The 23,219-nt window shown below is 37.8% G+C and overlaps 2 protein-coding genes across 2 annotated transcripts; one reads left to right on the forward strand and one right to left on the reverse strand.

The window, feature by feature from the left end:
• Positions 1-736: 736 nt before the first annotated feature.
• LOC103708042 (ethylene-responsive transcription factor ERF113) lies at positions 737-2,423 on the reverse strand. The gene is made up of 2 exons (XM_008792793.6): positions 2,074-2,423; positions 737-1,508 (listed from the first exon to the last, which is right to left on the reverse strand). The coding sequence occupies exons 1-2, from the start codon at positions 2,237-2,239 to the stop codon at positions 979-981; spliced, it is 696 nt and encodes a 231-aa protein (XP_008791015.2). The 5' UTR covers positions 2,240-2,423; the 3' UTR covers positions 737-978.
• A 14,630-nt stretch (positions 2,424-17,053) lies between these two features.
• ATMAK3 (Acyl-CoA N-acyltransferases (NAT) superfamily protein) lies at positions 17,054-22,713 on the forward strand. Its single transcript, XM_008792794.5, has 5 exons — positions 17,054-17,280; positions 17,369-17,489; positions 19,773-19,828; positions 22,050-22,293; positions 22,414-22,713. Exons 1-4 carry the CDS (start codon positions 17,080-17,082, stop codon positions 22,254-22,256), a joined length of 585 nt encoding a protein of 194 aa, XP_008791016.3. The 5' UTR covers positions 17,054-17,079; the 3' UTR covers positions 22,257-22,293; positions 22,414-22,713.
• The last annotated feature ends 506 nt before the right edge of the window (positions 22,714-23,219 follow it).

Here is a 23,219-nt window from a genome sequence, read left to right on the forward strand (position 1 = left end):
TCTCCTTTGGATATATATCAGGCCTGAAAAATATGCTTGTCTTCTAATAGTTTTATCGACCATTTTGACCATCACCCTCTTAATTACCATACTCTCAGTGCCAAGAGAGTATATTAAGCAAACATACCTTCCAAAAAGCATGAAGGCAATATTCTTTGTTATATTCCTTATTGCACTTGGTCTTTCGAGTATACCAAGCAAAGAAGATAAGCTTCAATGCAGAAGCTTGCATGATACTTTTTTGTAGTTGGTTATCCTGGACATTTTACTTACTCCCTCTCTGAGTATCTATGCAAGTTTTGTGAAGGTGCTGTAAAAGGACTTTGGATGCTGAACAACAGAAGGAAAAAGCATTCTGGAGATCAGCACGAAATCGTGTTGAAACTCTCCTCTCTCCATTGCCAATTTGTCCCCACCCGAAATATAAGTACGTAGCATAGTTCCTTAATTAGAGTTCTAGTACTAAGCAAACTAACTGGTGACAGATACTGATCAGGCATATATAGAAGAATCTCTTAAACGGTCAAACATTTAAAGAGCCTTGACCTGTGGCTCAGGAAGAAACCAAATCATCATGGGCCACCGAAACCTCCTCTCCTCGTCCTTTCTATATATTCTCTCTTAGACTGTAACAGTTGTCCTGTTCACATTCAAGGACTTGGGAGTTCGGTGGTTTTGAAAGGTTTTCCTTAACAAGTGCTGGAGAGTTAAGAGTAATTGGGAAGATAACCATACATGGAGTAAGAACTCTCTTCTTGTTGCTGAAAAGATGGATTCTTACTACTTTAAAGATAGCAAAGAACCATTGAAAGGATAAGGAACAAACCGAAGAAAAATTAACACCCCAAAAAGTGCTCCCCAAAAAAAGAAAAAAAAAAGATCAAACCAACCAAAGAACTATTCACTTACCCATAGTCTCATCCTTCTCTCCTTCTCTCTCTCACGTTTGCACCAACTAAAACACATCGATCACCAGTCTCACGGCTGCTGGCTTCTGTCTTTATCCTTCTGGTCTCCATGAGGCCATGAGCTAGAGGAAGAAGAGGTACCAAACTGCGAAGAGAAATCCAAAAACTCTTGCGAAGAACCCGACATAGATGCTGGCGACATTTGAGAAGATCCCGACGCGAGGGAGCCTCCGATGTAGAGCCCTGATGCCACATTTTGGAAGTCTTCGTCTCTACTTTGGAGGAGCTGGGCATACTGAAGAAGGTCCGGGTATGAAGCTGCCGCCGATGGAGTGATGGGCTCTGGTGGTCGCTCTGGGATCCCCCTACTAACTAAGAAGCCAAGGTCTGTCCGCCCTTGGACTCTCTCAGGGAAATTGAGCTTGGCCTTGGTGCCTTTGAACCTCAGGGCTGCCTCATCGTAGGCTATGGCAGCTTGTTCGGCCGTGTCAAAGGTCCCTAGCCATACTCTTGCTGCCTTCTTGGGGTCCCTTATTTCTGCTGCCCATTTCCCCCATGGTCTTTGTCTCACTCCCCTGTAGTGCCTTCTCCTCACAGTCCCTTCATTTAAGGGTTTCCCAAGTGAATGTGTGTGTGAGAGAGAGAGGGGGGGATCGTGATCATTTAATATACGTAAGACAGTGATTTACTTCGTATGCACCAGAAAAGACAATAGATTATTTGTACTTTTATTCTTACTAAGGTTATGCAATTGCAGCCGTGCATTTCTTTATATTATAATGTTTGATTCTGGGGCTAACAATGGTTGGCAGCATGCTGAAGACCAATCTAGTGCTCCAGGAAACTTTAATTCCTTACGAGATATGTAATAAGATGCTATATGAACCATATAATAAGATGTTTCTAGGGTTTTCGTAGAAGTTTCCCAAACATATGCCATCTAATTAATTGTAAACGACATAGGATAACACTTCTTCAGGGTGCGAGTGACATATAATTATCAGCTAGCGGATATTGTGATCCTTTTCTTAGGTTGGCACTTGTCAGGATTTTTTTTCCCCGACTAAATAACTTTTTTCTGGAGATCTAGTAATAAAATTCAATTAAAGACACAATTATATATGGAAGAATATATAGAGTGGTGCAAGAGACTGTTAGGTCATACCTTGATCTTGTGCAGGCTGGCTGAGCTCCCTCTCCATGCTTCCCGAGCCCGTCCCGGCCATGGCCGGGTTCGACTCTGGCTGGATCACCACAGCCTCGCCCCCTCCCACTCCCACTCCCACCCCCGGCGAGCTCGAGCCGATCACATAAGCAAGGGCCGATACCATGGCCGACGCGTCCTGATCGGCTCGCGCCGCGGTGTACTGAGAGAGCACGGGCTCTCCTTCCTTCTCCTCCTGCTCGTCGGGAGGGAGGGCCCTCTTCCCATGCCTTCGATCCACCTTTCTCTCTGTCTCCTCTTTTGCCTCAGCCTCCCATGCGATGGATCGATCTCCTCTTTGCTCTGGAGATGATCAGATGGTCATGATCTTTCCTATGGTCGTGGATAGAGGAGAAAGAGGAGGAGGAGGAGGAGGAGGAGGAAGAAGAAAAAGAGAAGCAAGGAATATATGGAGGTATATATAAAGAGATGAGAGGAGGAAAGAAGAGAAGGAAAATATAGAAAGAGATGGCAAGGACTCAGGGAGGTGGGGGAGATGATAAGAACGGGCATTGGGGTGGGGTGGGGGCTTTTATTGGCCAACGCCCGTCGAGTCCTAGCTTGCCCGTTCTTTATGTTACAATAACTTGGGTATATAAGTTTCTCGAGAGAGGAGTTTTGAATTTCCCCTATAAGTTATATAATAATATGGTTTAATTAGAGAGCCACATATAGGTGAGCCCAACAAGCAACCCACCACATGGACCCAATAATTGCACCTGCAGGTGGGACCCAACACGTTATGGTTTGGTTCCAAGGCTGACGGGTTGTTTATTTTGATCGGCTACTCGATCCGGCATTACTAACCTACTTTGAGCAGCTCCGAATCGCACAAATTAATTTCAATTTGTGAGTCAAACAACTTGATCCGAATTCTGAGGATAGGGTTTAGCCATATACCTGAGTATCTTTTAAATAACTTTCGTTTTAAATCCAATTAAATGGACCCGAACAAGATTGTTTAGTCTTGGCTTCATGCTCACCTCTTGAAAGAGAGGCCAGAGTCAAACAACTTGATCCGAATTCTGAGGATAGGGTTGAGCCATATACCTGAGTATCTTTTAAATAACTTTCGCTTTAAATCCAATTAACTGCACCCGAACAAGTTTGTTTAGTCTTGGCTTCATGCTCATCTCTAATATCTATGAGCACTCCAATTAATTCAGGTCAAGGATTAACGAGATCATAGGGATCCTGTCGAGCTGGTCAAACTGGTGAGGTACCATTGAAATTTGACATATTTGATTTGATCAATTCAATCACTTGTTTTCTTCTTTCTTTCTTGGGCTTACAACGATTCAATCACTTTCATAATAGCTTATAGTGTTTAAATTGCTGAGGACTTTGTTTGGGTCCTTCTAGCCCTTCTAGGTGGTAGCGGTTTTACTAAGTTAGCACGAAGCTTTATCCTAAAATTACTTCGATGGTTTGATGTTTTATACGGGTCCTATCAGCCGGGCTTTTAAATATTACAACTCGTGCCGTGTCTTTTTCCCATTCCTTGTTCCTTTAGACTTTTGTTGGCTGCTATCGCACTTGACGTTTGCTTTCCTGACCAAAACTTCGCCTTCCGGATTTGGCCTTTTCGTGCTCGCCTCAAACATTCTCATCTAGGAGCTTCCCTTGCTTCGTCTTGGAGCTTTTGGGGTGGCCAATCAAATGATGCAATCCAAGGTAGGCTGCAAGAATTCCATTGGAGCTGAACTCCTTTGGGAAGCTCTTAGATTTGGAGATGTTTCGAGTAGTTTTATAAAAATTATAGGATCCTCCGATGACTTGTAGGATAACTCCGAGGGACCTAATCTTTTGTGGGTCATTTTAAGCCTTCACCTGGACTGTTCTTGGAATCTTTACCAAGATGAACAGGTAAAATACCGTCACCCTCGGAATAATCTGGCAGAAGGATAACCCTGGCTCGGCGACAGTAGGACCAAGGTACTGGCCAGTTGGCCATTGAAGTCATTGGTGGCGGCTAAACTTTATCTCTATATATGAGATATCATTTGAAATCGTATATCTAGAATGTCATAGAGTTGGAGTTCTTGGGAATATAATACTAAAAGTATTGTATAACTTTTCTGGAAAGGTACTCGAGCAAATTATCGTTTTCGTGATATATATATATATATATATATATATATATATATATATATATATATATATATATATATATATATATATATATATATATATATATATATATATGTGTGTGTGTGTGTGTGTGTGTGTGTGTGTGTGTGTGTGTGGGGCATAAAAAAACTTAGAACCTGCATATACAAGAGCAAATATAAGGATTTGAGGTAGCATTTAGGTCCTATTTGGCAGAGCTGTTAGCAGTAGAGCTTTTAAAAATAGAGCTTTTTGAAGTCGAGTTTTTATAAAAAGCTATTTGCTATTTGGTAACTATATTTCTAAAGTGCTATGAGACTTTAATATGTGTTTGGTAAATAAACTGAAAAAGTACATTTGGTATGATAAAATGACTATAAAGGACATCGTATAGTATTATACAATAGGACATAATATAATATAATATATATTAATACATAAATTTATAATATAATATAATATAATATTAGTGTAATGTAATATAATATTATTATAATATAGTAATATAATATTTGATAGAGGCAAAAATGGATCGTCCAGCCCACAACTAAAAAGCCATCCAATTTTGGCCCAGTAAACACCAACGATGAATGACTAAATCTGCACTTCGGTCCAGAGCCAGTTCGTCCTCGGAACTCCGCCTAAAACCCCACCAACTCCTGGACATTCGCCGACTCCCCCGACCAAGTTCAGGGTGCCTCCAGACAAACGCCAACCCGTTCCGACCAAGTTCGGGACGCCAACTCCAGCAATACACAGCATACGCTCCGACACTCGAGCTCGGAGCGCTCCCTCGAGTACACCTCAGAGTCCGGAAAACCGAGCCACTCCCAGTCTACACCAAACTGGCCTCACTAAACACATGATGCGACTACTAAATGAGCTCGGCCTCGCCAACAACTACATCCATGTGCCGGCCTACGCCCACCTACGTGGCCGTACTCCATCATACTGCCGTGTCATGTCTCCATAACCAGTCAACAGCAATCAGACGACACCTTGACTACTCCGGCCATACCCTGCTGTAACTATCAACGTCCTTCCGTTCTTAAGAACGGCCTGTGCCGTACGTCATCAGCCTACCTGAGTTGCACGTCATCCAGCTCAGAGCCATACCTCCTCATAATGGGGACTGACAGCACCTCCGTCACCTGGGCCACTTTACCGAAGCTATAAATAGCTCGGTCAGGTAATTCCTAAAGGACCTTTTTTGGCTGGACCAAATTTGCCTACTCTAATTTGATCGTCGGAGGGCCTCACCAAGAAAACCGGTAAGATTTTGTGCAGGTCCACGACCGTCGCGTAGGAGGTAGTTTCCGTCTTCCCCTTTCCTGACCGACGGCTCCCTCGGCTCCACCGGCATGGTCACCCTCGAGCCAGATTTGAACCACAACAATATTGTATACTATAACATAATAATATAACAAAATTTGATATTATATAACATAATATATCAATGTATTCTGATATAATGTAACATAATATTATATTTATAGTATAATACAATAATAAATATATAAAATATTATTATTATTATTATATATTATTATTATTATTATTATTTGTAATTATTATGTTTTAATATGGATATTTTGGTCCAAAAATGGAAAAAATTATAACTCAAAATAGCTTTCCGGTGGAGCCTAAAAGTATTTTTTTTGGAGAAGCTCCATTTAGCTTCCTGGCAAAACTAAAACAACTTCTCAATTTTTTTACCAAACACTCTTATTCTATCTAAAAGTGCTTTTGGAGAGACATAAAGTGCTTTCTTGCCTTCCAAAAATTTTGCCAAATGGGCCTTAGCTCTTTCTCACCTTCTCCCTTCAACGCATCTTATATTTAAATTTTAAGAATTAAATATTGATAGAAATACCAACATTGAAGTTTAAACTTGCAGCGCTAGCGAACTACTAGATTCCAAAAGTGTAACCTAGAAGACGTCCATGTCAAATAAATGTTAACACTCCATTCTAACGTGCAGCATGGACATATATCCATGTACCTATAGTATGTGTCAAACAATTAAAATTATGCCCCATGTTGGAGAATCTACTCGAAAGTATAACTCCCATAGAACACGAGAATATCACTACAATTAATGTCTTATTTCATACCAACGAACTCGAACACCATTAACCCTCCATGAACTCATTTATCCATCTGTCTGCCTTCCTGCCGGTGTATATATATATATATATATACACACATATATTTATGCTCAGACTGTGAACTTTGTTCCTCATAAATGGAAAATTAGTGGGTCCTCCAGTCATCCATATTCATGCAATACTTCCTGAATACATGCATGATAACATGCATTTGGATTGCCAGAATAGTTTTCTCTCCATTTCAAGGATTTAAGGTTGGTTTTGACCCTGCGCAAAGCAGCATGGGCGCTGCCCGGCTTTTGAATTGCTGTCGTTGATGACCTCTGACTTTGTCAGTGGGGTGGCACCGTCACCTCAACGCATAGATTCAAATCCATTGAACTTAAACACACTCCTTTCTTCCCTTCACCTTTGGTGGGCCTTGGCTTTTCACATGCGAGCACGGCAACGCCTCTGACCCGCCCTTCAATTATGTGACATTCCACGTTGGAGAATTAAGAGTACGAATAACTTCGTATTTCAAGCATGGCATCTACACTTCACATGCTCTTTACGCACGTACGTGTGGTCCAAGCTAGGTCACCCCACCACTCCATCCTCCACGTCGGTCTCTAGCTCACCTAAGGATGGTATATATGCAAGGCTCGATCCCTGTCATCCATGTAGCCTCGCACGTGTGCCATCCCAATCCCCGACTGCTGCGGAGGGCCGATGACTCTCCTAGAAAGGAGAAGGTTACTTCTTAGGCACCTAGTATGGCATCATTCGAGAAAACGGCTTGATTCATCCCTAAAATTTTTCCCGACGGTTCAGCCTATTGGTCAGACGACAACACGTATTCCGTGAAATCAATGGCTCATCAAATCATCGGACAATTAGCGCAGCTGGTTACAGCTCGACGTGATCTCAGCATGTTCGAAAAGAAATATTGTATGTATGTATAGAGATCGTGTGATACAAAGTAGCATGCATTTAGCAATTCTTGTGGATGAACTAAGTTAGTGCTGATGGCATAGTGCCACTTTATTATGCCAATTATTTATGGCTGAAAAGCAGAACAATTCGAAAAATAAACACAAGAGCACGAATCAAATTAGAACCGGACCAGGTATAATCTGGTAAACGCAATTATTAATCAATTTAATAAAAAATGGGTTCGGTATATATAGGCTTGACCAAAACAAACTTAATGTCAAAGTTTGCCAATTATTTATGGCTGAAAAGCAGAACAATTCGAAAAATAAACACAAGAGCACAAATCAAATTAGAACCGGACAAGGTATAATAGGGATAAACTCAATTATTAATTGATTTAATAAAAAATAAGTCTGGAGTATATAAGATTGACCAAAACAAACTTGATATCAAAGTTTGGCACCACTTGAATACGACTTGACCAAACAAGTGCACTTGCATCTCATTTGGTTCGTAAAAATTTTTTTTCCTCACTAAAATATTTTTCTTAAAACACTGATGCCCGAGTATATGATGCCTAGAAAAATTATTTTTGCATGTTTGTTTGATCGTGGAAAAGTGGCATATTTCATAGTAGCCTATGTTTGATTGAGCAACTACTTTTCTGAAAAAATTATTTAAAATACTGGAAAAGACCTTATCCCGTTTTATCTAAAAGCTTAACGGCATATTTTAGAAAAAAATTACCGCAATTTTGAAATTTTCTGTATCTTAAGAAATATTAGAATTTTATTCCTATAGAAATGCTACTTTTTTATCTCTCTTCTTTGAAAACTATCTTTCTCCATTTTTCCATTGATCACACTTTACTCCCTCCTCGTTCTAGGAACCAAACTGAGCCGTGAGAGGAAAAAAACCCACCAAACTCCACCTATATGCCTTAGTCAATAAGGAACTAGGTCGAATGAACTCCCAACAGCAATACACCAACCAATTTAATAAGCTCTTGATAAATGATATGGAAACCTTTACCAAACAACCTATATTCAACTTCATATAAGATACACATTGCTTGCTTTTCCTCAGAGATATTAATTATAGTTCGTGGTTCAAAATGTTGTTCCTAGCACCGAAAGCAAGGTTAGCATGTGTCTCAGTTAGATGCTGGTCCTGACGCAAGGGAAGGTTGACACGAATGCCTAAGTTTGGCCTATGAAGAAGACACTGTTGACCTAATAGAGCTCACATATCCATCCTTGCGTGTGTAGATTTATTATGGCAGAGTTGTGGGGAATTGTCGTTGACTTGGGCCTCCGAAGGCTTGCTTTCGTGCTAACCGTAGAGAAGAAAGATCGATATGCGATAGCGATGTTGCAGTAGAGAACGTTGTAGCCTTCTGAGGTTGATGTGAAGCTAACGAGGCCCACCGTAGGGGCCAAGAGACGACTTCGTGAACCAAGGATTGATAAAGAATGCATTAGTTGTTTCCTCATACATGCCAAATTGCCTCCCATGCAAGCTTGGGGTTTTGATGGCACAACTGGGAGGGGTGGGTCAAGGTATCTCTCAGTCCAAACTAAATTATTTAAGAAAGGCAATCAACTGGCTACCACATTGCTTCATGCCTAATTAGCAAGCATGGGGTTGATGTGGACCTTGTTGAGGGTGTGTGACCCATGCCACTCCATTCGGCAAGCTCTCTACTCATCTGTTTCATTGGTGCAACCTTCCAGTCCTCACAACCAGGGAAAGGGTCACCTCGGTGTCCCTCTTCTGATGAATATTTCTTGTGCCTCTTTTGTTTGTTCATGGCTTCAACAAATTTTTCAAAACACAAGAGTTGTTTAGGCTTAGAATAATAGTGTTACTATCTAACAACTAGATCATGTGCTTAGGTAAATCCAAGGTGGTCAAATGAGTACCTATTGTTTTAGCAAAAGCCTTGGGGCGCATGGTCGGATTCTATGGCTTTTCATACATGATAGACTCATTTTATAGAAAACATCCATACTGATCAATAGGCTATAAAAGGCCGTCATGCATCCTCTCTTTAATATACCCTCAAACCCTGAGACTCTAGTTCAAATATGATTCGAACTAGGTCATTGACCAGCTATAGCACCTTTAAACTTTAGCCCTTTAATAAGAAAAATGATACAAAAAAAATATTACATAGCATATATATATATATATATATATATATATATATATATATATATATATATATATATATATATATATATATATATATATATATATATATATATATATATATATATATATATATATATATATATATATATATATATATATATATATATATATATATATATATATATTCTCACATCAACTTCTAATTGAATTACGTGGCCTCTCAGAAAATCACGGTCAACCATACTTTGAAGATGTGCATCTCATGCCAAGAGTTTGTACTATTGCCTACCTAAAGGTCTGTGCCAATTTATGGGCAGGAAAATGAGGTCCTCTTTTGTTTTTTTGCTTCCTTTTTTTTTCTAAGGAAACCTGTGGTCCACGTACATCAATACTTAGTTGTCATTTTATTTTAATTGAGTCAGTCTGATAGTTGTGTGTCCTTGGCACGGTCAAAGTGTTGCCGTAGCTTGACCGACTATCCAGCCATTTTGTCCGTCTGCAATGACCACAAGATATTGAAAAAATTTCTTGGTGGACTTCGAGTTTTTGGTTGCCTTTAACTGGATGGTGGAGAGAGAATTCAAGAGTTGCTACAAAGTCAATGACTATTGGCGTGGTCCCTTCTCGTGTGGACCATCTCATTTGAATTGTAAATTAGAAAAAATAAAAAGACAGTGTCAAACCGTCGGCTTCGGTGAGGTAATCGCCAAGAAAAAAAGAAAAAAAAACTGGGAGAGTCCGGGGCTCTACGAAAACCAGTGGAGAGAAAAAAAAATAGAGATCGAAGAAAAAGAGAAGAAAAAAAAATGCTACTTAAGATGATTGTATAGTTGATTTTATTCAAATTTGGCTAAAATTTTAATATATTGTTTCCGACATTGAGAGCTACAGATTGAACGGTTTAGATTTTTGAAAAAAAATTTCTATTGATTATTTAAATAATCAACACGTAATGAAATCTATCTCTATTTTGTTTTTTATTGTTGAAATCCGTCTTATTAGTGATGAATATTCTTATTGTGGAAGCCAAGATCAATTAAATCTTATTGATATTTGTACAGTCTTTAGTTGAACTAGAGAGGATCTATTCTAATTTCGTTATTCTAAATAGTAGAAGATTTTGACTGGACTAGGTCCCGTGGTTATTTTCTTCATATCGAAGGATTTTTTACATTAAAGAAATTATGTTGTCTCTTGTGTGTGGATTGCTTGATTATTTTTACTTGTTAATTGTTTGAGTAGATTATAGAGACTATTATTGCTTGGTGAATAATATCCAATTTAATTACATAAAAAAGGGAAAAGAAGTTTGTGACCTCCTTGATTGCATTTTTCCAAGAAAGTGGTATCAAAGCCAAGTTTCTAGTGGCTAAATTTTTCTTGTGTTGATTAAATGGAAGAGCATTTAGGTGGCAGAATGGTTAAACTCACATCTTCCAATTGTTCAATTTGGAAGCCCCAAATGGAAGATTTACTATTTTCCAAAGATTTGTATTATCCTATTGAAAGAGATAGTGCCAAACTAAGTGACAAAAGTCGGCAAGAATGGGAGAAAATGAATAGGAAGATGGTTGGTTTAATTAGGTAGTGAATAGATGATAATATTTTTCATCATGTTGCTATAGAGACTAATGTTCGTAGTTTATGAAAGAAATTAAAGAGTCTCTATGAGCAGAAGACTGCGCAGAATAGGGCATTAATGATCAGAAAACTTGTGAATATGAAGTATAAGAAGAAAACTTCAGTGACCGAGCATTTAAGTAGATTGCATGATGTGGTAAATCAGTTAAATACTATAAAAATGATGTTAGATGATAAGTTGCAAGCTTTGTTGTTGTTCAGATCTTTGCCTGATAGTTGAAAAACTCTGGTTGTATCACTTAGTAATTCAGCTCCTAATGGTGTGGTAATATTAAGAATGGTAACAGATAATATGCTTAATAAAGAGATCAAAAGAAAAGAACATGGTGTGACTACACAGTTAGAGACATTAGTTACAGAAAGGCGGAAGAGGAGTAAAACTAGAATCTTGCAAAATTCTAACGATCATGATAAGTCAAGAAAAAGATCCAAATTCAAAAAAGAGATCAAATATTTTCATTGTAACAAGCTAGGACGCATGAAAAGAGATTGCAGAAAATTTAAAAGAGAGTAATCAAGAAAAAGAGGTGAAGAAAACAAGAAAGAAAATAATGCAACAATAGTTGTATTTGATTGTTATGTTGGTATTATTTATGATGATGCTTGTGTAAATCTTACATGCAATGATTGTTCTTGGGTTATTGACTCAGGTGCCTTTTTTTCATGTTACTTCTTAATGAAACATCTTCACATCCTATACTAGTAGTGACTTTGGTAGTGTCAGGATGGAAAATAATGGAATAACTAAGATTGTAGGCATGAAAGACGTTTACTTGAAAACCGGCATTGAGTGTCAACTATTGCTGAAAAATGTGAGACATAATTTAGATATCTGCCTCCACTTGATCTCTACTAGAGTACTTGATGATGAAGGTTACCATAATCACTATAGTGAAGAAAAATAAAAGCTTACCAAAGGTTCTCTAATGGCAGCAAGAAGAAAGAAATCAAACACATTTTACATGATGCAAGCAAAATTGTGCAAGAGGCAGGTGAATGCAGTTGAAGACTTCTCCATTAAATCATAACATAAGTAGCTTGGACACATGAGTGAGAAGGGACTTAACATTTTGGCTAAAAAAGAAATTTTTTCTATAAAAAATATGCCCCTAAAGACTAGTTCTGATTATTTAGTTAGCAAACAATATAAAGATGCATTTCATAAATCTCCTCCATATAGAAGATCATATGCTTTGAATTTAATTCATATTGATATTTGCACTATGGATGCTAGAACTCTTAGTAGTGTTTTATATTTTGTTATCTTTATTGATAATCATTCTAGAAAAATATGGGCCTTTGCTTTAAAATTTAAAGACCAAGTGCTCAATGTATTAAAATATTTTCATGCTAGTGTTGAAAGAGAAATAGAAAAACAACTGAAGTATATTCGAGCAGATAATGGTGATAAATATAGAGGTCCATTTGAGAAATATTGTCGAGATAATGACATCGGGCTTAAGAAAACTATTCTTAAAACACCTCAACATAATGAAGTTGCTGAGAGAATGAACTGTATTATTTGTGAAAGAATTCGGTGCATGCTTTCTCATGATAAATTGCTTAAATCCTTTTGGGGTGAAGCAATAAGAACTGCAATAGATTTGATCAACCTTTCTCCTTTAGTTCCTCTTAAGGGTGATGTTCTAGAAAGATTGTGGATTAAGAAAGATGGATCATATGATCACTTGAGAGTAATTGGCTGTAGGGTGTTTATTCACGTTCCTAAAGATGAGAGATCTAAGCTTAATGACAAGTCTAAATATTGTATCTTCCTGAGTTATGCACATGAAGAGTTTGGTTACAGATTATGGGATCTAATTGATAAGAAAGTTATTAGAAGCAAATATATTGGGTTTCTAGAAGATCAGACTATTGAAGATTTTAGAAAGGTTGAGAAGCCGACGTCTGTCACTAAAAATTATGTTGATCTAGGTCCAGTGCTTCCAACTATGATGAATGATGACAATAGAAAGTTTATAGAAAGATGATGGTAACACAGTTAATGAGCCCGCACCTGACACTGATGTGCCAGATGAGCATGTGAGCAAGCCTCTCCAGAACCACCAGTTGAGCTTCAGTTGAGAAGATCTACTAGACCTAGAGATATTCTCCTCATGAATATGTGATGATCAGTGATGGGGGAGAACTAAAATGCTATGCAGGAGATAAAATCTTTGCACGAGAACTGCAAATTTGAGTTAATAGAACTATCTAAGGGTAAGAGAACACTCAAGAATAAGTGGGTGTTCAAGTTGAAGACTGAAGAGAAGAGCTCACAACCAAGTTACAAGGCACGGTTGGTTGTGAAAGATTTTGGTTAGAAAAAGGGTATTGACTTGAAAAAATTTTCTCACTTGTGGTCAAGATGTCTTCAATCCAAGTTATTCTTGGTCTATATGCAAGCATAAATTTGGAGATTGAACAACTTGATGCAAAAACTACCTTCCTTCATGGTGACGTAGAGGAGCAAATTTATACGGAGTAGCTAGAAGGGTTCATAGTTAAAGATAAAGAGCATCTCATGTGCAGATTAAAAAGAGTTTGTATGGGCTCAAGCAGACATCTCAGTAGTGGTATAAAAAGTTTGATTCATTTATGATAGACTATAGGTATAGTAAAACCGCTTCTGATCATTGTGTGTTTATTAATAGATTCTCCGATGAAGATTTTATTATTCTCTTGCTTTATATGGATGGCATGTTGATTGAAAGCTAAGAAGATTAAAAGCTTAAAAAAAGAGTTAAGCAAGTTTTTTGCTATGAAGGACTTGGGGCCGGCTAAACAAATCCTTCGCATGAGAATTATTCGTGATAGTAAGAATGAACAACTTTGGTCATCTCAAGAGAGATATATTGAAAAGGTGTTAGAAAGGTCAACATGCGCAAGTCCAAACTAGTTTGCTCTTTACTTGCAAGTTATTTTAAATTAAATTCCAAGTAGTGTCCTACAAGTTAGAAAGATAAAGAAAAAATAAAGAAAATTCTTTATGTATCCGCATTTGGCAGTTTGATGTATGCTATGATTTGCACAAAATCGGATATTGCTCATATAGTTAGTGTTGTAAGTCGGTTTCTTTTTAACTCTGATAAGAAACATTGGACAGCTACCAAAGGTACTTCTAGAGTTTGTTTATATTTTGGTAATGGTAAGCCTGTGTTGGATTAGTACACAGATGCAGATATGGCTGGTGATATAGATTCTAAAAAGTCCACATCAGGGTACTTGATGACTTTTTTAGAGGAAGCAGTGTAATGACAATCTAAGCTACAAAAATATGTTGCTTGGTCCACTATAGAGACCGAGTATATTGCAGTTACAGAAGCTTGTAACTAACTTTTGTGGATGAAAAATTTTCTACAAGAGTTGGGCCTAGAATAAGAGAAATACATGTTTTATTATAAGATCCACATCTATTTTGCTGTTTATTGTTGAAATTTGTCTTATTGCCGATGAATATTCTTATTGTGGAAGCCAAGATTAAATTTTGTTGATGTTTATACAGTTTCTAGTTGAACTAGAGATGATCTATTGTAATCCTTTTATTGTAAGTAATAGAAGATTTTGGTTGGACTGGGTTTCATTATTTTTTTCTTCACATCGAAGGATTTTCCATGTTAAAGAAATTATGTTGCCTCTTGTGTGTGGATTACTTGATTATTTTTGCTTATTACTTGAGTAAATTGTAGAGATTATTGTTGCTTCGTAAGTGATATCCTATTTAATTACATAAAAAGAAAAAAAAATTTGCGGCATCATTATTTCTTGATTGCATTTTTCCAACAATAATCATGCATATTGATCAGGAAATCAAAGAAAAATGCCAAAGGTATAAATGAGTCAAAAACTTTGATTGTCAAAGATGGTGGAATGAGATTTTCTAAGATCTTTCTTGCGAGCTATGTGCCATGGTTTCTTAGTGGTCCTTGTTTTGCATAGTTCTCGAGCAACAAGTTGACTGTGATTTTGCAATGTTTTCCATTTTTTTTCTTTTTTAAGACTAAAATAGGAAGGGCCATCAATTAGATGGCCCATGTCTCTCTGTTTTTTTTTTCTTTCCTTTATTTCTAGGAAGAAAGGGAGGGAGACCCACATACATAGTTGTGTTATAACTTGGTTTATTTTGCTGGGCTAAAATGAGCTACAAATACTGCTATTGAAGCTAATCTTTCATCAGATGCATGGAAGGCAATGCAATTAAGTAGGTGGCCTGTTAGCTATTGGGATATGAACATAACAGAAGATTTATCTTGCTTTAAATCCAAACAGGCAAATTGCTGAAATAAGGCCACTCCATGCAGCTTGTAGTTCATCAAGCAGGATAGAAACTGTTTGCATCTTTCTTGAGGCAGCATGTATAACGTTACCTTCATGGTTTCTTCAGACCAAGAAGCATCAAAATTCACTTTCCACAGGAAGGGGGAAGTTAAGGACTAGATGAGCTCATTAAGCTGTCGGTTTCCCAACTCTGCAAACCATTAGTGTCAAATGAATCTTCCATTGTGCTGAAGTATATTCATTGGCTAATCTATGGGTAAGATGATTAATTGGTGGGAGCATTGTTTTGTTTGCTCCGAAATAAGCACTCATTTCTTGAGTTTCACATAGACAGACCAAAGAGTTCGACTAATTAGGATACCATTCATCGGGTCATAATTATTGACCAAATTTAGAATATAGGTGCATTTTGGGCAAAAAATATATATTTATTTATCATAAAAATATCTTGGAAAAGGGATATTTTTAGATCTATATCAGCGCAGCTTATATATATAGTTTTTAAAATAGGGGCACTTCGAGAATGAAGAAAGATTTTTTTAAGTAGGAGTATCATAAGGAGAGTTTTACCTTGGGAGAGGGATATTCTAACATCTATATCTGTATACTTATATAGTCTTTAGGATAGAATATTTTGATAACAAAAAAAAAATTGTTTAGTAAGGGTACCACGAATAGTTAAAAATTCTAAATATTATAAAAGTATTATCGTACAGGCATTTTGAGAACAATTAATGAAAGTTTTTGCGTGCTTATTTCAGATGTATTGCATGATTGCAAGCCTCGACGCCTCAAAATGAGTCTTTTTTTTTTTTTTGCATGCTTACCCCAAGTTCCATCTAAAACCAGGTTGACCAAGAAATTTTGTAGGTCTCCAGCCTAATGATAACTTTTTTTTTTTCTCTATAAAATGCCATTCTAGTAAATGTGGCTTTTTGGCCCAGCAATGAAACTACTTGTGGTGCTGACTTTGACGCCATGGTCGAAATGGAACACTCTGTCAAATGATTCAACCTGGCTGGTCTACAAAATGACCGCAAGACATGGCAGAAGTCGCCTAGTAGACTAAAAAATGCTCTATGCACTAAATGGATATTTTAGTTTCATTAGAATGCCCGGTATCGTAGGGTTATGTCTTGATCATGAAGTCAAAGAAATCATTGAAAGAACTAATTGGCTACGTATGGATCAAATTCTAGATTGTCAAAATCAACAGCGTAACGTATAAGTTTTGCATAGTAGCTGCTTGACATGCTTTGATAGGTGTTATTTTTCATGGAGTCCACAACAATATGGTGTGGTCATGGTTTTAGGGGGTATTAATCATGAGTTCGAAAAAACCTAATTGTAAGTTGGTCTCGCATCAGAAGCATGCAGGGTCATCAAATTTGTACGTTGGCATCTTCGCTACTTGGATTTCCATGTATCGGCCGAAGGCTATGAGAAATTATGCTCTACACTGCATGCATCAGATTAGTGGTTCAAAAATTGAGATACATGAATGATATGGTGCACCGCCATATGGTGCATGTGGTATAAGGTATAATTCCTCTAAATACTGCATGGCCCGATGGACTCATCTTTCCGAGCCGCTTATTTTTGAAGCTCGCGTTGTGTGGAGTGGGCTTCCATCTCTGTCTCACAAACACAAGATAGAGGCCCATATATTGGTCCATGCTAATTGGGCCGGCCCATTTGGAGGCTGCCCGTTTCAAAGCATGTTTCAGGAAGGTGAACGAGAGGGTTTCGAGAGAGGCAGGAAATGGCGGCGGCGGGGGCCGGCGGCGGCGGGGGAGAGGAGCTGGCGGTGGTGTTCTCGCCGTCGGAGATCGAGTACGTGAGCTACGGTGGGGAGCACCACCTCCCGCTCATCATGGGGCTCGTTGACGACGAGCTCAGCGAGCCCTACTCCATCTTCACCTACCGCTACTTCGTCTACCTCTGGCCCAACCTCACCTTCCTCGTACTCCCCCTCTTCTCCTTCACTTCTGTATTGATCTCTTCCCGGGTTTAATTAACGCTGATGGTTTCGGTTTTGATGGCGATTTCAGGCGTTCCACAGGGGCAAGTGCGTGGGGACGGTGGTGTGCAAGATGGGGGAGCACCGGAACACCTTTAGAGGATACATCGCGATGCTGGTCGTCATCAAACCTTATAGAGGGAGGGGCGTTGGTAAGGCAATTGCATCCCTTTGCGTTCTTTGGTGAAGTTTTTCTAGCTGTTTTTAGATGTGGATTGAGTTTATAGAGGAATTAGTGACCGAAGTAAAAAATTAACGAGACCCTAACGATTCTGAGAAAATTTTAGTTGTTTCTATGTTGATTTTGGTGAAAAAGGAGCAGTCTTTCCAAAGCAACATGGTTATAAAGTGTGTTCCAAGGCTTGGGTAACTAGAATAATAACCTAAGTGTATGCTTTAATCTTATGAAGTTTTAGAATATTTCTACTTCGATTACAATGAAAAAGGAGCAATCTAGCAGGACTAATTTGGTTATAGATAGTGTTTCCAGAGGCATCTGAGAGCAAGAAACTAAGGAAGAGAGTGAGGTTAGTGTTCTTATGCTTCGTGGAAAGTATTAGATAGTGCCTTCAGTGGTCAGTCACAAGTTTGGGCAATTGGCAACCTCCATTGTGCAATATCGGCATTCAACTGCCCATTACTTTCTGCAAATAGCCTCTTTAGCCGCTAGATGGCTTTGCTATTTTGTGGGCTTCAATCTATCGCCAGGGAAACCTCTAGTGGTGACACATTTTTGCTACCTGTATATGGATTTTGCAGGACAGGATTGCTCTACATAAGCTTCACTGCTTTGATAGTGACATGCTTTTAGAGAACATTTCTTGTAGTTTCTCATACTTTCCATTTTCAACAAGATGTATATTTTATGTTCTGCGATAGTGCTTCCGAATGGCTTTGTCCTCAGGTGTGTATGTCATAAAGATTAATTGCTGTGTCAATAACCATGATTTTGCCTTATCTGAGTTTCTTGTTGATCACCAAGATAATTTATTTAGTAATATGTCCTGCAAAATTATAATAGTTGGCCTCGTCTACTTAGTGGAAACCTTACTTGATGAAGTTTTAAATAGGATATCTTAATGCGTTCTTCCTAACTCTCTTCTTGCTTGTGCACAAAATAGTTGTTAGTTAGTTATGTTAGACAAAGTATCAAGTTTCAATGTCTCCATAAGTACTTGGTGATGCAACCTTTAAAACATCGGGCAGGGCAAGATGTCAATACTACTATGCTGCGCCTATGTTGTCCAAACACTTAGGATAGGTCTCTCGAAGTGTCCAACTCTTAATCTTAAAATTATGGTGGGGCTTTGTGTCTGCAAAATACATAAACAAGAAAGTACTTGGTGCTGCAACCTTCAAAAAACTTGGCAGGGCAAGAAGTCAATACTACTATGCTGCACCTATGTTGTCCATACACTTGGGATAGGTTTCTTGAAGTGTCCAACTCCTAATATTAAAATTATGGTGGGGCTTTGTATCTGCGAAATACATATACATTTGAAAATACGTTGACTATGAGGCCTGACTAGTTAATATTCCTTCTGGCTAGAACTGTTGAAGTTTCATGCCATACTACAGTACTGAAAAGCATAAAAAGAAAGCTATGGAACTTACTAGAATGGCCATACACTTAGGCTAATTAGAGAGCTCTCACTTGCAATACCATGTTCTTTAGGACACTGCAAAAGAACAGATTAAGTTCCAACATTTATGGCGGATATAAGCCCCACACTCGATTTAGGGCACCAAGGAACTCGCTGCATATTATTAGCCATCTGCATGTCCAAAAGTTTGTGTAGTCTAGAATAGGTGCATATTATATGATGGCTTGTCTTAAGTGAATGTACATATGTCAAGATATTCATAACATGTACTTATGTAAGAATGATTGAGAATCATGAGAGTATGCTTTTGAGCCTTCTTTCTGGAGATCAGAGAAAGTGGTTGCTTGCCCAGGCACTATTATCAGCATCCACGTTGGTGCTAAAAGCTATTGGTGATGTCTTGAACAAAGATTGTGTTGTAAAATGCATAAAATTCTTATGAATGATCGTGCATTTGCATGTCATAGTTTGGATACTTCAGTAGTTCTTTTTCCTCCAAATTGATAAACCATGCCAATTCTTTGCCGTTTTCTTTGTTATACATCACATTTTGCTTTTTATAAGCAAATTTTTGGTGCATGCTATAAGTTCTATAGAGATTCAATTCATTCTGATTGTTAGATATTTGACAGTCTTCTATATGGATAGTATGTGAAAAATAATGCCACTAGACATTATTTAAAGTATTTCTTGATCTTAATTTTTTTCTTCTGAGGAACTGCTATATAAGTGCCATTTTTCTGTTCATAATTGTTATCAGTACCTGTCAACTGGTGATCATAGTAGTTTTAGCATATTATACAATACATCTTATATTTGTTGATTTTGCAGCTACTGAACTTGTTACTAGGTCTATCCGAGTGATGATGGAATCTGGATGTGAGGAGGTAAGCTAATACTGCAAGATTTTGAGCTATGTGATTTTATGATTCTTCAAATGAGAAGATATAAATAATATAATATAGAAGTCAGCATGCAAAAGATTTGAAATTTTCTAGAAGAGCATTATCTTGATGCATATAGTTATGTTTTCTTTTTTATTTTGTAGTTCTACTCTAATGCTTGATTTTTGTATGCAAAATATTATTGAACATGACTCCTTTTCCTCTGTTCAATCTGGAGATATTTTGCATATGGTGCTTGGATTGTTTCATTGTAACTCTTCCTTTTTTCCTACCAGATCTTCTTCAAAGAGTAAAGTTTAGTAACTACCTTTAGGTGATACTGTGGTATGTTTTAGGGTTCTAGATTTTGGAGGAAACTTCTTGATGATGTCATGAATGTTTACTATGTTCTAATTTGCTTCTTTTTTTAAGTTGATAGATATAAAATATTAATGTTTGAAAATTACTGGTCATACAAAAGGCAGAACTAGCTAGTAATTTGAAGATATGTAATTATGATTAGTACGTTGTCCTGTTCTACTTATTATGACCTCCATTTTTTTTTGGCTTGCTTTAGTATGACAGGATGGAAGCCAAGTGATTTAGAGAAGAGCCATGCATTTCTGATTTTTAGTAAGTCAGTTTCATCTAAAAGATGATAAACAGGTTAAACATATACTCAAAAGTAAACATGGTAAAGCATGCTCTTATTCAGAAGGCATGAAACCCAAAACAAGCAGGATGGTGTTTTTCTGCTCCAGATGGAAAATCAAACCATGCCAAAGTACCAAGTATGTGTGTCTTAGTCTTAAGCTGGTTGGGTGGGTAGAGTTTACTTCTACTGGTCTGTAGGCTCGGTGCAGACTTCTGTGTTTGGTACTTCAAGTAGTATCCATTCTTCATAGTTCATCCATTTATCTACCAACAATATTTGATCATTATTGTAGTTTCATGATGCAGACAAGGAGTTAAGAAACTTGATTTACAACATTACTCTAGACATAGGGCTAAGGTTTTAAAAGGAACATAGCCAAGCAAGCCCAAAATAGAATTTAGATGTTTGATACATTATTTATTTTTCCTAAAATAATCTTCTCAGCCAAGAATAGCTGGTGGACAATCATCACTCCCCTCTTTAGGCTTGGTGTTTGATTGGCTTAGGCAATCTTTGTTTCTGGTTTACTGAGAGATGTCACTGCACATTCTTATTGATGCAATGTATATTCATCACACTCTTAGATGATCTTAGGTTATATAAGCCTCAACACAATGTGTCTTCATCACACTCTTGGATGATCTTAGGATATATAACCCTCAACACAAGCAAGAAAAATCTGACCTGAATTTGGATGGCACCATCTATCTGCTAATTCTCAGGCTTATCTTTGGGAGATTTGGTTGGCAAAGAAGAGGTCTTCTTCAAGAAATTTAAAAGAAGCAGATAGGGGATTTCACCCTAGATTTCTAGGTTCAGTAACTGCTCTTTTTTTTTGAGCCTTTTTTATGCTTCCAGGCCTTCTTCTTAGCTGTGCAACTACAGCAACCAGGAAGATGATTTAATTGCATGTATTAGGGCCTAGGTCTAGATTCTCGAGAGCTTTCATTTTCTCTTTTCTCAATTCTAGTTTTTTATGTTTTGGCTGTTGTAAATTCTCAGAGCTACTGAGTTCGTATCTGAAACATTCCTGCAGCTCTGTCAAGCTTGTTTCTTGCACTCCGTCATAGATTTCTTTCTTTCCTTGTTTTCCCCTGATCACTCAACTCGCAAATATACACACATTTGCAAATTTTTTTTGTGCACTATTCATTTGTTGCTTGGGCCTCAGTAAGATTTTCTATACTGGCCGCAACTTGAGAGTACTTGTAGCTGATAGGTCAATGGCATTTTTGGAAAACAAAATATTCTCTCTGAAAAGAATGTTTTGCAAAACCATGTAGATGAGAAAAGCCATGTTGGTCATTGTCATAATAGCAACCTGATGTCAACCCTCCATGCATATCCAGGCCAGAGAATTTCCTTGTTCTTTTTGCTTGAAGACCTTTCACCATCAGCTCTCTCCCTTGATCTGCCTCATTTGAGTGGTTTGTAAACCCTGCATACTGGATATAGAACAGCAGGGCATAATGGAAGTGCATGATTCTATTATCATTCTGCTTCACATACTGCACTGATAGGCGAGTAGCACGTCAGCTTACGTGTAAATTTTGTTTTTATTTTATGTAGGTAACTCTGGAAGCGGAAGTTACAAACAAGGGAGCTCTTGCACTATATGGTCGCCTAGGGTTCATAAGGGCGAAGAGGTTGTTCCGATATTACTTGAATGGAGTGGATGCTTTCCGCCTGAAGCTATTGTTCCCTCGCCCCAATCCCACCTTTCTTTCTATGCCGGATAAAAATGACAGCCAGAACCAACCTGATCACCATCCATAAGAATGCTATCAAATTTTATCTTGATCCCTAGTGCAAGGTAGAGACTCTTTGCTGATATTGCTGCTTAATCCTATGTTGATGGAAGGTTGCAATATATAGGAGGATCAGTCTTTGGGTTGCCACTTTTCCTTTGTTTAACATGACCTTGTACTTTCAGGTTCAGGGAGGATGCAGGCAGAGGCATGGAGCTGATTACCTTCTTTGACATGTTTGGCGTCTCTAAATGGCTAAGAGGAGTGCCATCGTGCTTCAGTTGATTTTTTTATTTTTATTTTTTCATCATAGCTTCTGAACAAGATATGATCTGTGTTCGGATCCTTAAAAACTGCACATTTTTTGGTTTCAGAAGGAAACATGAATTTTGTCAGATAGGATGGCGAGTAACTGCTGTATTTGATGAACTGTAACAAGGATTATGCTGATCAGCAGTCGAAGAAAAGGGTGGCATATTTGCTTCTGAACTTATCTCAATGATTGGAAATTTTTAAATATCATCAGTATATTGAATCTGCACCATAGCAATACTGTGGGGATTCAAATCTATGAAGCCGGTCACTTCATCCTCAAATATATGTGTTTATTGAGTTCATGCTTTGCTTCAGACCAAAAACATATCAAGCATCCAAAAAATTTGTTTCAATTATTTCACTGGAAATTGAGTTACCGTATTTAAGTTCATAAAAAATTAAATTGGACTGCTGAGCCCTATCTAAGCCGCACAAACAGCTAAGGTGGAGTTTAGAAGCTTCTTTGATGTTCAAAGAAAATAGGGAAAAAGAGGTTTGAACAGCGAAACCAGAACCCCTGCATAGTTTAAGGAGAGGCTTATACGGAACTGATATCTCAACCATAAACATGATACATTTATTCAAGTAAATGGACCTCAATCTTGTATGAGATCGTGCAATAACATAGAGCCACCTTGGGGCAAATAGATAGCCCATGCTATGTTCTACATTGTTT

Source organism: Phoenix dactylifera, chromosome 4, assembly GCF_051530095.1.
Source record: "Phoenix dactylifera cultivar Ajwa chromosome 4, Ajwa_hap1_PhDact_Kaust_v1.1, whole genome shotgun sequence".
NCBI lineage: Eukaryota > Viridiplantae > Streptophyta > Magnoliopsida > Arecales > Arecaceae > Phoenix > Phoenix dactylifera.